General features: G+C 32.9%; 1 protein-coding gene across 1 annotated transcript in view; it reads right to left on the minus strand.

The window, feature by feature from the left end:
• Positions 1-2,052: 2,052 nt before the first annotated feature.
• LOC117109650 (fumarate hydratase, mitochondrial-like) overlaps positions 2,053-16,678 on the minus strand; it is a 17,505-nt gene continuing 2,879 nt past the window's right edge. The window contains exons 2-3 of the mRNA XM_033252034.1: positions 15,218-15,373; positions 2,053-2,190 (exon numbers count right to left, since the gene is read on the minus strand). Coding sequence (XP_033107925.1) covers positions 2,068-2,190; positions 15,218-15,373 — 279 coding nt within the window. The 3' untranslated portion in view covers positions 2,053-2,067. The remainder of the gene's footprint in view (positions 2,191-15,217; positions 15,374-16,678) is intronic.

Genomic DNA, 16,678 nt, shown 5'->3' on the forward strand with positions numbered 1-16,678 from the left:
TTTTTATGACCATGATGACGTGTTCAAAATGAAAAATAAAGGGACACTTCTGAAAGAGAATTGTCTCAGCTATAACATACTCACGATCGAACAAGAATAAGCAAGATATGTTCAAATGAGTTTAGAAATAGAGACGTTATAAATAAAAATTCAGTTTTTTCTTAAATCAAATGGCAATATGATGACGTCGCAATGTCAGATCAGCCATAATGATCTATAAAATCATATCTACAACTCATGTGCTTTCAGAATATGTAATAAAAAATTGGGGGTCACCTTTCATCCAAAGGAGCTATAACTGATTAAAAACATTCATGATTTTAGCATATTTTCACTTATATCGGCACAAATCCGCGCAAAGATCCCTATGTTCGATGCGCATGTACGACATTGCTATTGGCCATATGATGGCCGAAAAGAATGGAAATTTGTGAAAACAATTTCAGGAACCCATAATATGTAAAAAAACGTAATTTCTAGCTTACGTACGCAGCACGTAAAAAATGAACGCGCGTAGTGAAAAATTTTTAAATGCTCAAAATGGCCTAAAATGTGCTCTAATTTAGTCAAAAAGTGATTTCGAGCATTTTGAAATTTTGACGCACGATAACATACACATGTAAAATTAGGGTACAGTACTTTCAACATTAACCCGAAGTTAATGCTCACTTATTACGATTTCGAAATGGCAATTGGTTAGGCTGATATGATCGATAATGTAAAAGCGCAAAATTGAGCATAGCTGACATCATGCATGACTGGTCACCTTGAAAACCTTACCGTGACTATTCTAGGCGAAGCAATTTTGAGATATCGTGCGAACATATATTTGACAGATATGTAGAAGAAAAAAAATATCTCTGACAATAACAAGAGGTGATCCACTAGGGAAGCGGATCACCAAAAACTTGTTGTAGTGTTTACATACATGTGTTTTTTAAATAAGATTGATTGAATATTTTATAAGTAAGTAAGCGCGATTTAAAATGTGTTAAAAATGCCAGAGAGCCAAATTCGCGCGCAAGAAAAGACATTGAGAAACTTCACAACATGATCGCTTGATCGTCAAAGCTAGCGGAATGATTTTTTTACATGTTATCAGGCTTTAAAACAAGCTTTATTGTGATCATGCTGTATATCTGGCCATTAACAGAACTGGTCCATGGCACCCGGATTTTGGAAAAACCCCCAGGTTATACATCCTGCTGGTTTGTTGAATAGCGAAGGGTTCTTAAATCATTTATTGCCACTGAAGCCCATGAGATGAAGTGAGTGATTGTAATGGGTTTCTTGTTTACATTCCAATGGCTATATGTTGCTGGCCAGGACTCTCTTGTTAACTCCCAATGGCCCTCTAATTCGAGTTAACTTTTTCAGAAATAAACAATAATGATCAATCAAAAAGTTAATCATCTAATTGAACCAACCCAGAGAAGACTCGGGTCCCACATCCAGAAGTGGTCTTGAATTGGAACTAGAGATCTAAATTGGAGAGCAAACTGTATTTAAAAATGTATGCATAATGTGCAGTACATTATCCTTTGAAGAAAACATGTCAGGTCTGTACAAATTAATGCAGGTTTCTGAAATTTCTATGAATTATAATTATTCTTTAGAAAGGGCTGTTTGAAAAGTTCAACACATTCAATTCACAAAGCGGAAAAATTAAGTGTTATTTTGTGATACACTGGACTTGGGTCCCTTTTATATCAATGATGCACTTAATACTCAAAAGACAAATGTACATATGTTATTATTAGTCTTATATTGTGAATTATTGTTGCACATCTCTTTAGCGATTGTGCCTCTGTTACAAAAGAGGAACAAAGTTATTACTATTATTATTATTTCTCATGGCAAAAGTGGCCTTGCCCCTAAAAAAAACCAAATTCGAGGACTGAAGGTGACCATTTTGAGATCCAAGATGGCCCCCATAATGACACTGGATAAAGCTGTTTCTACCAAAAATTGAATGCTATGACCATAAGGAGCAAAAAAAATGTGTGCACTTTTGTCCAGAACATCCACCTTCCGTACAAATATGGCCATAAGCTGCCATTATCAAAATCAATAATTACCTGCAGCCAACTGGTAAAGTCTTGGTAATGTGGCTTTCACTCGTTCTATTCCATATTGCACTTGGGTTGTGTAACCACTAAATTCTTGACCTAGAGTTAGAGGAGTTGCATCCTAAAAAAATGAGAACACAATTTAAGGAAACTGACAATTTCAAGGGTGGGGTGGGGGGATGAGACAACTGGCCATATATTGCTTATTTGACCTTTCTTGAGTTCGGGAAAAATACTAAAATGTTAAGATGTAACGATAATTATAGAAACAAAAAATGATATGATGAGACACGAAAATCAGGTGAAAACGAGGCTGATCACTTTTTTCAGTAGCTTGGTAGCAATTTTCTAACCAACTCATTAATATTCATGACCAGTTTTAATATTCATGATCAATTTTGGCGAGCAGCTGATCGAGGAATCGTCCCGACGATGATCAAGCGACTAGCCTATACTATAGACAATATCCCATATTGAAATATAGTAGTAGATTTAGGTAGTTCTTAGTAGGCTTAATAGGCTGGTAATAAATTTTATTATCTTGACTACTTACTAAGGATTTTAAGATTAATTTTATGTCTACATCCTGACTACACAAAATAGATACAGTAGTTGATAAATAGGTACTGTCTATAATTAGCGACACAAGTCATTTTATTATAGTTGTTGTAGTGCTATTTGTGGTAGATCTGTGAGCTACACCATTGCTAGTAGTTTTTAATAGACTTTAATAGTGCTAATTTTAATAGGTGTATAATAGACAATGAACAACCAGTTTTTGTGTTTTTGTTAATTTTTAGTTTTTTAATTGGTTGTAGATAGTATCTGTCTATAGATTATTAACAAACAGTAGGTAGACATTATGCAGCTATGCTACTAATAGTTTTATAGTACACTTTTTGTAGCCTCTATCAATCTATTCATAATATATATTAGGTAGGTGTATAATTCAAGTTAATTGTTAGCTTTTCAATAGCTTGTAGATAGTATCTCTCTATAGATTATAAGTGAACAGTAGATAGACATTATGCAACTATCCTACTAATAGTTTTATAATACACTTGTTGTAACCTCTGTCTGTCTATTGATAATATATAGGTAGGCGAATAATACAAGTTAATTGTTAGTTTATTAATAGATTGTAGATATTATCTGTCTCTAGATTATTAGCAAACAGTAGGTAGACATTATGCAACTATCCTACTAATAGTTTTATAATACACTTTTTGAAGCCTCTATCTATCCAGAGGTGACGGAACTAGGGGGTGCTGCGTTATTGAACAAACAGCGTCTAGCTAACGTCTTACTTTTTATTGGAATTTTGTTCTGGCACCAATTTCAAACAAGATCAAATGCGCAATGCATGTAATAGCCACGGAAAACAAATAGGGCCCTAGGTCTTAAGTTGTGACTTAAAGTTGCAAATATAATTGGAAGAGTTTGTTATTTAGAAGCTGATTGCAAAAAAAAAAAGGCAGAAGAATATTGACAGAAAGAAGGTTTTGAGAGGATGATGATTATTATAATAAATTATATAGTTATTTGCTATAGGCCTACCTATATACTAACATCATATGTTAGTATAAACAATTAACCAAGTCATTTGGTACATTCATACAGTAATTGGGATTTGACAAACAATAATATTGGTGGAATAAATAAACGAATAAATGATAAAATAACACGTATTACATTAATAAAAAAACATTATCAATTATTAACAAAATACATAGCATCATACTAATGCATATATAGGCCCATGAAAAATACATTATTATATTATTATTGTATTATTATTATTATTATTATTATCAAATGATTAAATAAGTTACAAAAACCATTACGATTAATTTTGACAAATAAATACTGTATGTTAAAAATATGAAATGTTTAAACGTTAATTATACACTTGGGTAATTCCATCACTTGAGTGTTTATTTGGGTAATTGCATATCATTTGGATATTATTTGTGTAATTGCATATAATTTGGGTAATTGCATATCATTTAGGTATCATTTGGATAATTCCCTATCAGATTTATTGGGGTTTCTATTAAAGTTTTGTTTTTCCACAAAACCTCATTTGATATTTTACCTCAGCCTCAATTTGTTCTTATGTTGTTCTTGTTTTTTTTTTTTTTTCTGTATGTGCAGTAATTTATTATAATAGTACCTTTTCTATTATTTGTACATAATTTGTATTGAATGTGGAATAACGCATCATCACCCGTGTGTATGTGCTGCCAATGAATGTAGGAAGATAGCCACCCCTGTCGAAAGCCACCCACCCAACAATGGATTATACCATTGTAAGGTGGGGGTGCACAATGGGGTGTTTGTTTTCATGTTGGTCTACAATAGGTTTTGGCTGTTTAGTGATAGGAGTTTTTTTTGTGTCAGACCTCTTTTATTCATTTGTATATTATGAATTACAAACTGGGTGTAGCCTACCTAGGCATAAACATGATTTAGTACTCCAAATGCAAACATCATCTCTTAATTTTTTGTTTCCATTAATTAAATTAAAAGTGAAGTAATTTTCACTGCTCTCTGATATTTTTACAGTTTTATTTCACTGTTTTCACTTTCTTTTATTGCAAACAACACAAAGATTAAAGTTATTACAACATGTTTAAGGAATTACAACATTTTATTCATTCTTTTACTTTCTTCTTTTCTTTAAAAAGAACATAAATACGGTATTAAATATCACCACATATTTGATTAAAAAAGATAAGTAACATTTTTTGTAATTTCAAAATCAACTACAATATTATTTTCTTTTCTTTATCACAAATGACATTACAGTAATTAGCTATGTACAATAGGCCTACTATAAAGATATAATTTTCTCACTTTCTTTTCTTGCAAACACATAAGATTAAATTACCACAACATGTTTAAGCAGGGTTCGTATGCATCCTTAAATTTCTTGAATGTCCTGGAAAAACAAATGAGCATTTTCTAGTACTGGAAAGTCCTAGAAATTTAAGATTGTCCTTGAATATCCTGGAAATTTGATCATTTAATTAATTGCAGTACACCAATTTGCCTAGTAACAAATATTACAAGATATAATAATAATAATAATAATAATAATAATAATAATAATAATAATAATAATAATAATAATAATAATAATAATAAACAGGCCTAGATGTTTGTCATTTGATAAAGAAAGAGAAATAATATGTTACTTGAAAAAAAGTAATTCAATAAATTTCCAATAAAAATATGGTCACAATAGTAAATTTAAAAAGAACAGTAAATAATTACCTCATAGTATAATGTATATATTGGGCTATTCCATGCCAAAGTGGAATTGTATATAGATAATTTTGCTTACTTTGTAAATAAGTAAACAATTAGTAAATAGATATTTGTGGCAAAGACAAGCCAAACCTGTCACTCGTCACAAAAATCAATTTTGAGTTAATAATACAGTGTTAGAGAGTAATATAATAGCTATAAAATGGTAAATAAATCATTCAAATCGGACATTTCCTTATGAAGTTACAAGCGTTTAACCACACAGCTGTTTAAAGAACAATATGAGAAATCAGCCTTCAAAGATTATGATTTCAGGCATTCCTCATGCAGAAACTATCTTTAAATCCTTAAAAAGCATTGTTTTAACATTGAAAATGGGGAAGATGACAGCATAGAATGATGTGTAGATACATAAAGGTTAGTTTAGTGCAATAAAATAGTTTTTAAAATTTGACATTCCAGCATGTTTTGGCCATTTTCTCTGAAACACGATTTGCGACGATTGACTGGTTTGGCTTGTCTTTGCCACATTTGTCATTAGTAATAATTTTTTGTTCCACATTTTTCACCTAAATTTTTTTCCAAACATATCCAGGGATCAAACTTTTTTGGGGTAAATAATATTGTTTTCTTTTAATAATATGGGTTTATTCAGTAGTATTAGGCCTACAATTAGAATAAAAAAAAGTTATATTCATGAATGATTTTTATATCATTTTATATTTATCTGATATGGTTTTTCAGAAATAACAACCATATATTATAAATCCCATCAATGTATTTTTTGATTAAAGTTTTTGAGAAATCACTATTAATTATTGAACTAAAAAAAAGTTAAAGTTGAATATTAAGTAGAATAGTGCCTTTATGTTATATGGCCAGACGAACTGAATTTTCACAAGCTGTAGAATGAGTTATTGTAGAATGGGTTACTATATTTTAGGTAAGGTCATGATAAAATTATTATTGAGAGGTATTACTTTTTTGTTCCATAAATATACACGTTGCTATTTGGACAGTAATAACAGTAGTTACCTACTATGTTCTGTTACTTTTGATACTTTCAAGAATATTAAATAATGATTGTTTTTAAAAAAATTAAGTGAGAAAGTGAAATATCACTGAAAAAGAAAATATAGTCATTGCATTCTACAGGTATCACACAAACTGATAAAATAATTATTTATACAGTATATATCAATAGTAACGAAAGTATAAATAATATTACAAAATTATTATAGGGATAAAAAAAGAAAGCGAGAAATAAAATATAGTCATTGCTTTATACAAGTATCACAAAAACCTGATAAAATAACTATAATGTAGTGTTTATCAATAGTATTGAAGGTATTTTAAAAACAAAGAAATAAAATATCACATAAAATTATTATATAGGCTCTTTATAGCAAATCCCTTTATAGCACTTGTCAAGAATATATTTAGTAATAGTAAATATTTATTTGTGAATAATTGTCATATCAATACACTGGAAGTGAAAATATTCTAAATTTTTACTTTACTTTATGTAAATAAATAAATGCTATTAGTAAATAAAGTAAATAAATACTGTACAGAATAAATAGATATTTGTCATGGTAATAAAGAAAGGAAAATAATATTTATTTATTTATTGTTTGTAATAAAATAAGAAAAGTGAGAAAGATGAAAGGACACTAAAAGAGTAAATGAATGTTGACTGTAAAAAATTTTTTTTTCTAGAAACCACTCAATTGCATAATTAAGAGAAGCTATCCAGTTTTGCATATGGAGTACTAAATTTTTATGCCTAAGTAGGCTAGACCCAGTTTGTAATTCATAATACACAACAGAATAAAAGAGGTCTGACACAAAAAAACTCCTAGCACTACAGCCAAACACCCCATTGTGCACCCACCTTACAATAGTAGAATCCATTATTGGGTGGCTTTCGACAGGGGTGGCTTTCTTCCAATTTCCGCCGCGAATGTATAGGTGTGGTGTTTCAAATAAATTGTTCAGGTAAGTGGTGTTGTATCGTTGTTGTATTGTACTCCTATAACAATCACCTTGTGCTACAGAGCTTAGCGTCTAATGTGTGCCAATGTCGAGCCATACAATATGACAATAAGTCAGATGAAATAAAAGTAGGGCTAGCCAATTTGAATTTTGTGAGTCCGTTTGAAGTGGAGATTTTTTTCAAGTGAAAATTGCTATCAAAATCACCATTGAAAATCATGGTTCAATTTAATAATTACAACAATTCCTCATATCATGGCCCGAAGGCCAAACTGCATGTACAATACAAGTTAAAATAGAAATATTTCAAATAGCAGCAATAAAAACTAGATTTGAACTCATCACTGAGGACGAGTTTGGTGATCCGCCGTACTTTGACCCTCACGAAGCACGCGCGGTTCTAATTGAAAAGTATTATATGCTAAAACATGCTCTATTTAGTTTTTAAAAATAGTAATTTTAAGCATTTTAATTGGACTTACGAATGTGTACACATACGTCTTAACGTCAGTGCGCACAGTAATGATATTAATACAGTGTCAAAAACCCAAAACATGTAACCGAAACGTAATTTCCAGCTTCAGTACGTGCTGTGGGCGTGGAAATGAGCGTACGGCGTGTGAATTATGGAAAGTTTTGGAATACTGAAAATGACCTGAAACATGCTTTAAATTATCTGAAAAGTGATATTAACAATTTTAAAATTTTAACGCACAAGTATGAATACCTTATACGACGTGCCCGACAACGGTAATGGCACATGAATTTAAACCTTGTCAAGTTTAATTTAAACCCCCTGTTGGTTGGTAATGCCACACAAATTTTCAATTTACAGTATACGAACTATCGGTCTGATAGCGTCGAAATACAGTCTACCGCCCTCTATTTTAAATTTGTTTACATCTTTTAAGAAAGAAAGATGAGAATGCTCCAAAAAAGCATTCTTTTTTACCATAATGATGTCATCAAAATGAAAAATAAAGAAACACTTCTGAAAGAGAATTATCTCAGCTATAACATACTCACAGGTGGAAGACATTCGATCAAGAATAAGCAAGATACGTTCAAATAAGTTGAAAAATAACTACGTCATAAATAAAATTTCAGTTTTTTTTAATATGTTGACGTCACAATGTCCTATCAGCCATAATGATCTATAAAATCATATCTACAATTCATGTGCTTTCAGAATATGTAATAAAAATTAGGGGTTATCTTTCATCCTAAGGAGCTATAAATGATTAAAAGTAGGCATAATTTTAAGTATACATAATTGTTGATGCATGCGTACGTGCACGTTAAGCTGCGCAAACGGAAAATTAGGGTACCTGACATTCAACCTTGACCTAAAGATTATGCTCACTTAATATGATTCAGAAATGACGAAGGGTTAAGATGATATGGGCTCATCAACGTTTTGAGGAAAGAAAGATGAGGGGGGGTCAGAAAAAACAATTTTTTTGACCATGATGACGTCATCAAAAAGTAAAAAGAGGTCAAATATATGAAAGAGAATTGTCTCAGCTATAACATACTCAAAGTTGGAAGACGATCGATCAAGGATAAGTGAGATACGCTCAAATGCGTATTTACAAAAATGACGTCATAGCTATAATTCACTTTCTTTGAATTCAGTTGCCAATATGATGACGTCACAATGTCCGATCAGCCATTATGATCTATAAAATCATACTTACAACTTATGTGCTTTCAGAATATGTAATAAAAAATGGGGGTCACCTTTCATCTTAAGGAGCTATAACTGATTAAATATAGGCCTGATTTTAGCATATTTTCACTGTATATCACAACAAAATGAGTCTCATGGTTAGAAATTCAAAAATTTGAGTTTATATTATATTTGCGTACATCACATTATAAGCTTTCAGTTGGTCTTTGAATGGCTTCCATACTATAAGTAAAGCCCACAGATGTGAGCATTTAAAGTTTAGGTGTATAAGAACCACGTTTTGAGAAAATCGACCTCAAAGATAAACTAGATTTGAACTCGTCACTGAGGACGAGTTAGGTGATCCGCCGTACTTTGACCCTCACGAAGCACACGCGGTTCTGAATGAAAAGTATTATATGCTAAAACATGCTCTATTTAAAGAGTAATTTTGAGCATTTTAAAAGAAATTTTAAAGGAAAAGAGTAATTTTGAGCTTTTTAAGGACTTACGAATGTGTACACATACGTCTTAACGTCCGTGCGCACGGTAGTATTAATACAGTGTCACAAACCCAACACATGTAACCAAAACGTAATTTCCAGCTTCAGTACGTGCTGTGGGCGTGGAAATGAGCGTACGGCGCGTAAAAATTGGAAAGTTTTGGAATATTCAAAATTACCTGAAACATGCTTTTAATTATCTGAAAAGTGATATTAACAATTTTAAAATTTTAACGCACAAGTACGAATACCTTATACGACGTGCTTGACGACGGTAATGGCACATGAATTTAAACCTTGTCGAGTTTAATTTAAAACCCCCTGTTGGTTGGTAATGCCACACAAATTTTGCCTTTACAGTATACGAACTATCGGTCTGATAGTGTCGAAATACAGTCTGCCGCCCTCTATTTTAAATGTGTTTACATCTTTTAAGGAAGAAAGTTGAGAAAGCTCCAAAAAAGCATTCTTTTTGACCATGATGACGACATCAAAATAAAAAATAAAGGGACATGTCCGAAAGAGAATTGATTTAGCTATAACATACTCACAGGTAGGAGACAATGAATCAAGATAAGCGAGTACGTTCAAACGAGTATAAAAAGTAATAACGTCATAAATAAAAATTCAATTTTTTCTTAATTCAAATGGCAATATGATGACGTCACAATGTCCGATCAGCCAATATGATCTATAAAATCGTATCTACAACTCATGTGCTTTCAGAATATGTAATAAAAATTGGGGGTCACCTTTCATCCTATGGAGCTATAAGTGATTAAAAATATTCATGGTTTTATGCATATGTAAATGTTGACGCACGCGTACGCGCACGTTAAGTCGAGCGAATGGAAAATTAAGGTACCTGGCATTCAACCTTGACCTGAAGATTATGCTCACTTAATATGATTCAAAAATGACGAATGGTTAAGATGATATGGGCTCATCAACTTTTTGAGAAAAGAAAGATGTGGGGGTCAGAAAAAACAATTTTTTTGACCATGATGATGTCATCAAAATGTAAAAAGAAGTCAAATATATGAAAGAGAATTGTCTCAGCTATAACATACTGAAAGTTGGAAGACGATCGATCAAGGATAAGCGAGATACGCTGAAATGCGTATTTTCAAAAATGACGTCATAGCTATAAATCACTCTCTTTGAATTCAGATGCCAATATGATGAGTCACAATGTCCGATCAGCCATTATGATCTATAAAATCATATTTACAACTTATGTGCTTTCAGAATATGTAATGAAAATGGGGGGTCACCTATCAACCTAAGGAGCTATAACTGATTAAAAATAGGTCTGATTTTAGCATAATTTCACTGTATAGCGGCACAAATACGCGCAAAGATACCTATGTTTGATGCGCACGTACGGTATTGCTATTGGCCAAAAGATGACCGAAAAAAATGGAAATTTGTGAAAACAATGTCAGGAACCAAAAATATGTAAAATAACGTAATTTCTAGCTTTCGTAAGTGCTGCGCACGTAAAAATGCGCGCGCGCAGTGGAAAATTTCAAAAAAATTTGAAATGCTCAAAATGGCATAAAACGTGCTCTAATTTAGTTAAAAAGGGATTTTAAGCATTTTGAAATTTTGACGCACGCATACGCGCGCGTAGTGAAGCGCACGCGTCAAATTAGGGTACAGTACATTCAACATTAACCCGAAGTTAATGCTCACTTAATACGATTTCGAAATGGCAATTGGTTAGGCTGATATTATCGATAATGTAAAAATGCAAAATTGCGCGTAGATGACGTCACGCATGACTGAGCGCGTTGAAAAGCTTACCATGACTATTCCAGACCAAGCCAAATGTTCGCTGACAGTGATTGTGCGTAACTCGTGGCAGTTTTTGAGATATCGTGCGAACAGAAAAGGGGAGAAAGAAAGAAGAATAAAACTAGATTTGAACTCGTCTGTGGACTGTTGATGCCAAACGAACTTTCACTTCACATAACCTACATGTATTAGTCTGATAGTGTCAAAATACAGTCTGCCGCCCTCATCTGTTCTATTTTTTTACATCTTTTAAGAATGAGAGATAAAAGGGCTCCAAAAATTCATTCTTTTTGACCATGCTGACGTGATCAAAATGAAAAATAAAGGGACACGTCTTCAAGAGAATTGATTTAGCTATAACATACTCACAGGTGGGAGACAATCAATCAAGAATAAGCGAGATACGTTCAAACGAGTATAAACATAATGGCATCATAAATAAAAATTCAGTTTTTTAATTCAAATGGCAATATGATGGCGTCACAATATCCGATCAGCCATTATGATCTATAAAATCATATCTACAACTCATGTGCTTTCAGAATATGTAATAAAAATTGGGGGTCACCTTTCAACCTAAGGAGATATAACTAATTAAAAATAGGCCTGATTTTAGCATAATTTCACTGTATAGCGGCACAAATACGCCTATGTTTGATGTGCACGTACGGTATTGCTATTGGCCAAAAGATGACCAAAAAGAATGGAAGTTTGTGAAAAAAATGTCAGGAACCCAAAATATCTAGTTAACAATAACTAGATATTATGTTTTTTTACATATTTTGGGTTCCTGACATAATAAATTTAAATCATATTAGGCGAGTATAAACTTCAGGTCAAGGTTGAATGTTATGTACCTTCATTTACCGTTCGCACTTTTTAGCGTGCACGTACGCGTGCGTCAACATTTATATGCATAAAACCATGAATATTTTTAATCAGGTATAGCTCCTTATGATGAAAGGTAACCCCCACTTTTATTAATATTCTGAAAGCACATGAGTTGTAGATACGATTTTATAGATCATATTGGCTGATCGGACATTGTGACGTCATCATATTGCCATTTGAATTAAGAAAAAACTGAATTTTTATTTATGATGTTATTACTTTTTATACTCGTTTGAACGTATCTTGATTGATTGATTGTCTCCCACCTGTGAGTATGTTATAGCTAAATCAATTCTCTTTCGGACGTGTCCCTTTATTTTTTATTTTGATGTCGTCATCATGGTCAAAAAGAATGCTTTTTTGGAGCTTTCTCATCTTTCTTCCTTAAAAGATGTAAACACATTGAAAATAGAGGGCAGCAGACTGTATTTCGACACTATCAATTTTGTGTGCCATTACTGTACACGCACACATCGTGACGTGTGCGTATGTTAAAATTTCAAAATTCTCAATGTCACTATTCAGATAGTTTAAACGTTTCGGGTCATTTTCAGCATTCCAAAACTTTCCATATTTACGCGCCATACGTTCATTTCCACGCACACAGAACGTACTGAAAATGTAAATAACGCTTTGTTACATATTTTGTGTTCCTGACACTGTATTCATATATCTCTTTGTGCCATTACCATGCTCACGGGCATCAAGACGTACGTGTATGCATGCGTAAATCGTAAAAATGCTGAAAATTATTCTTTTTAAAAAAAAATAGTTACAGCGTATTGTGGTATATTATGAAACTTTTCAATCAATACCGCGCGTGCTTCGTGAGGTTCAAATTACAGCGGATCACCAAACTCGTCCTCAGTGACGAGTTCAAATCTAGTGTGCTTTTAGAATATCTACTAATAATTGGGGGTCACCTTTCATCCTAAAGAGCTGTAACTGTTTAAAATTAGGCCTGATTTTAGCAAAATTTCACTGTATATCGGCACAAATGCGCACAAAGGTCACTATATTTGATGCGTGCGTACGTCATTGTTATTGGCCATAGAGTGATTGAAAAGATTGGAAACTTGTCAAAACAATGTCAGGAACCCAAAATGTGACAAAAAATAAATTTCTAGCTTCCATACGTAAAAATGTGCACGTGTAGTGGTAAATATAAAAAATTTTTGAAATGCTCAAAATGGCCTGAAAGGTGCTCTAATTTAATCTAAATTTGATTTCGAGCATTTTAAAATTTTGACGCACGTGTGCGTCAAAACGACAGAAAATCTCCAAGGGTGTTCGAAATTCCCCAATAGTCATTGCGTAGTCAAAGAGATTTAAAGCAAGGGCCGAAGTTATACTGACACAAACAAACTGAAATTGAACAGAACAATAAATACCCAACACCGAAGCAGAAGACCAATCCAGCCTCCAAAGTATTCATGTATTAAGTGTTGTAAAAATGTGAACAGAAACCAGTAAGCGATGGAGTGTGATGGGTGCCGTAGATGGCTGCATACCGGTAGGTCAATTGCACCCAGGGTAAGTTTGTTATTAAATCATATATAATATACATACACACATACATACACCTGTCTCTTATACACATCTAGATGTGTATAAGAGACAGCGCGTACGCGCTGCCATGAAAAAAACATTAAATCCTGCCTCGCTAGGCTCCATCTATACGTGCGTAACTAGGCCTAATACCGCAGAGTTACAACCACCACTACACACAGACGTCCACCCAACACAACACACATACAGTACATACCCTGCAGTGTTGCAGATAGAGCCAGCCTAGGCCTAAGCCCTACATGTATTTCGGGATCGATATAAAATAAACTTCATTTTTCGGAAGACTGCTTAGTATCAAAACCTATTAACTATAATTTTTTAGTATTTTTATTAAAGAACTGAAGCTTACTTGAAAGAAAAAGTATTTTTTATGCACCGATTCTGTTCCAAATCTTCGCAGCGAAAACTTGGTGCCCCATCCATTCCCAAGTGATTTCTGATTTCGTTAATTTGTTGAAATTTATTTACTCAACTGACAGCCATCTCATTGAATGAGGTCGGCACTGGATGCAAAAGATCGTAACATGGAGGATAAACACCACGGATCTAGGCATGCCTTGCCCTGGAGTTGTTATTTTTATAAACAACTTAAATAACAACTCCCTGGCCTTGTTTATGACATTTTATGGCTGAGCGAGCGCCATAGTATATTGGCTTAAGATAAGAAATTTTGTTTCATTGCTCTATGACATCGTGGAAATCACATTTTTCGTGAAATTTTCGGGATATTTAAAAAAATCGGGAGATATTAATAAAAATCGGGAGGGCGGGAGACGGCCTAAAAAATTGGGAGAACCCACAAATTTTCGGGAGACTTGGGATCTCTGTTATTATTATTATTATTATTATACTGCTCTGCATAGCATCGGGCACTATACGTTGCCTGAACTGACAATTTTATATTGATTTATATATATACATATATACATATATATTTATATATATATATATATATATATATAGAGCACGAGGTAATCCACGTGTGTTCCTTAGATACATAACTCAATAAAAAAGACGATCAGATGTCAACGACTTTGTAGATTTTTGAACACAAATTTTATTCAAAACATGAATATTTCAACCAGTCCTCGGGTCTTCTTCAGCAACTCTCTGCGACCAATGGTTGCCAAGATTTGAGAACCCTATATTTTCAACCTAATTTGCATATTTCAGCTAACTTGCATATGTTCCCGAGTTGTGACCGAGGTGTGATTTATGGAATTTCATCCCCTCATTACATATATTTGATTAAAAAAGGAAAACCTTTGTTTGCAATTTGTTTGACTTCAAATGCCTAGATTGTCTAGCCTAAAGATCTCTGACAATAACAATAGGTGATCCGCAATAGATGATGATCACCAATTATTCTTCTTATTATTATTATTATTATTATTATTATTATTATTATTATTATTATTATTATTATTATTATTATTTATATTATATCCTCTTACCTGTGTGTGAGTTCTTCCTATTTTGATAATTTTTTCGAACTCTTTGGATTTCTGGTAAAGTCCATTCATTAATTGATCCATTCCAGGAAGCAGACGATTGGTTATCTCTATAGTAACAGCAATATGCATAGCAGTTGGAAATGTATCATTAGAGCTCTGAAACGACATTTATACTAATATGTCACAACAGAAAATATTGCCATATCATATATTATGATGTACATACTCTGTAAAGATGAAAGGTCTTCGGAAAGTATCCCTGCTTGATAAATTGCACAATACCAAAACAATAGTACCAAAGACTCAAGGAAGGTGACTACTCTGGTTCATGTCACAAGAATGGATGGAAGTAGCTATGTCAAGACAGCCTATGCTGGAACCTTTAGCAACAAGAGGAAAAGTGGTCATCCCTGCAAACGTTGAGTAGACCAGATTCAAAAAGATAGTGATGTTTCAGAACAGCAGAAGGATGTGCACAAGATGGTACCAAATGGGATTACAGTAACATCTCCCAAATACATACCCCTGTCTAAACAGAGTTCGTATGAGAAAATTTGTAATTTGAGAGAGTTCAAATTGTCAGCATCTCAATGCGGTGAGGGTAGGCCTAGGCCTATGCTACAAGTTACAGTGATAGGAAAGCCCAAGCCTTGCCATGGTATATGACTTGGATTTTACAGTTTTCAACAACAAAATAATGCTTTACAGAAGCCAATCACAATCACAAATCAATTTGATCAGCACTACATATAATATATCATAGTGTTACAAATAAGTATAAAAGAAAATTGAAATTGATGGATCTGGGAGACTCTCATTAAGATCAGAGGCCTCAAGCATGAGAGCCACACAAAATTATATGTGCTCACTGTGTAGTATTCATTTGAAGTGATTTAAAAATGAAAACATGACCATAATAATGCCCAAAGCGAGTGTTATTATTCTTTTCATAAAGATTTCGAATCCATGCGAACAGCCCCCAATGATCAGAAATGTTGACTATACTCAAATATAATATATCTCAGCTCAAAATGACTGATATTTCTTGCTTCAAACTTATGTAACAATTTAAATTATTTCTGAAGACTACATTTTACTAGGTACTAATGCCTACAAATACTCTCCATTCATTCATTTTAGTAGACTTTTTAATTCTCTTCCTGATAATATCAGATCCGAATTATTATTCTCCCCCAATCAGTTTAGTTTATTAGTCAAAGAATATCTTGATGAAAGCACTGAAATGTTATAGCTTTTATTTCTTAAGGAAGCACTATTTTCTTCAATTGAAAATTTGAGATGACTGTTGGTTTTATTCATTTATTGTATTAGTTTTATTGGTGATCCGCTACACTAGCGGATCACCTATTGTTATTGTACGAGATCTTTTTTTTTTTATTCTACATTCTGACAAATAACTGTTCGCACGATATCTCAAATTTGCCGAGAGCTACGCACAAA

Source organism: Anneissia japonica, unplaced genomic scaffold, assembly GCF_011630105.1.
Source record: "Anneissia japonica isolate Jap-2015-1 unplaced genomic scaffold, ASM1163010v1 scaffold22826_len62882_cov186, whole genome shotgun sequence".
NCBI classification, from domain to species: domain Eukaryota; kingdom Metazoa; phylum Echinodermata; class Crinoidea; order Comatulida; family Comatulidae; genus Anneissia; species Anneissia japonica.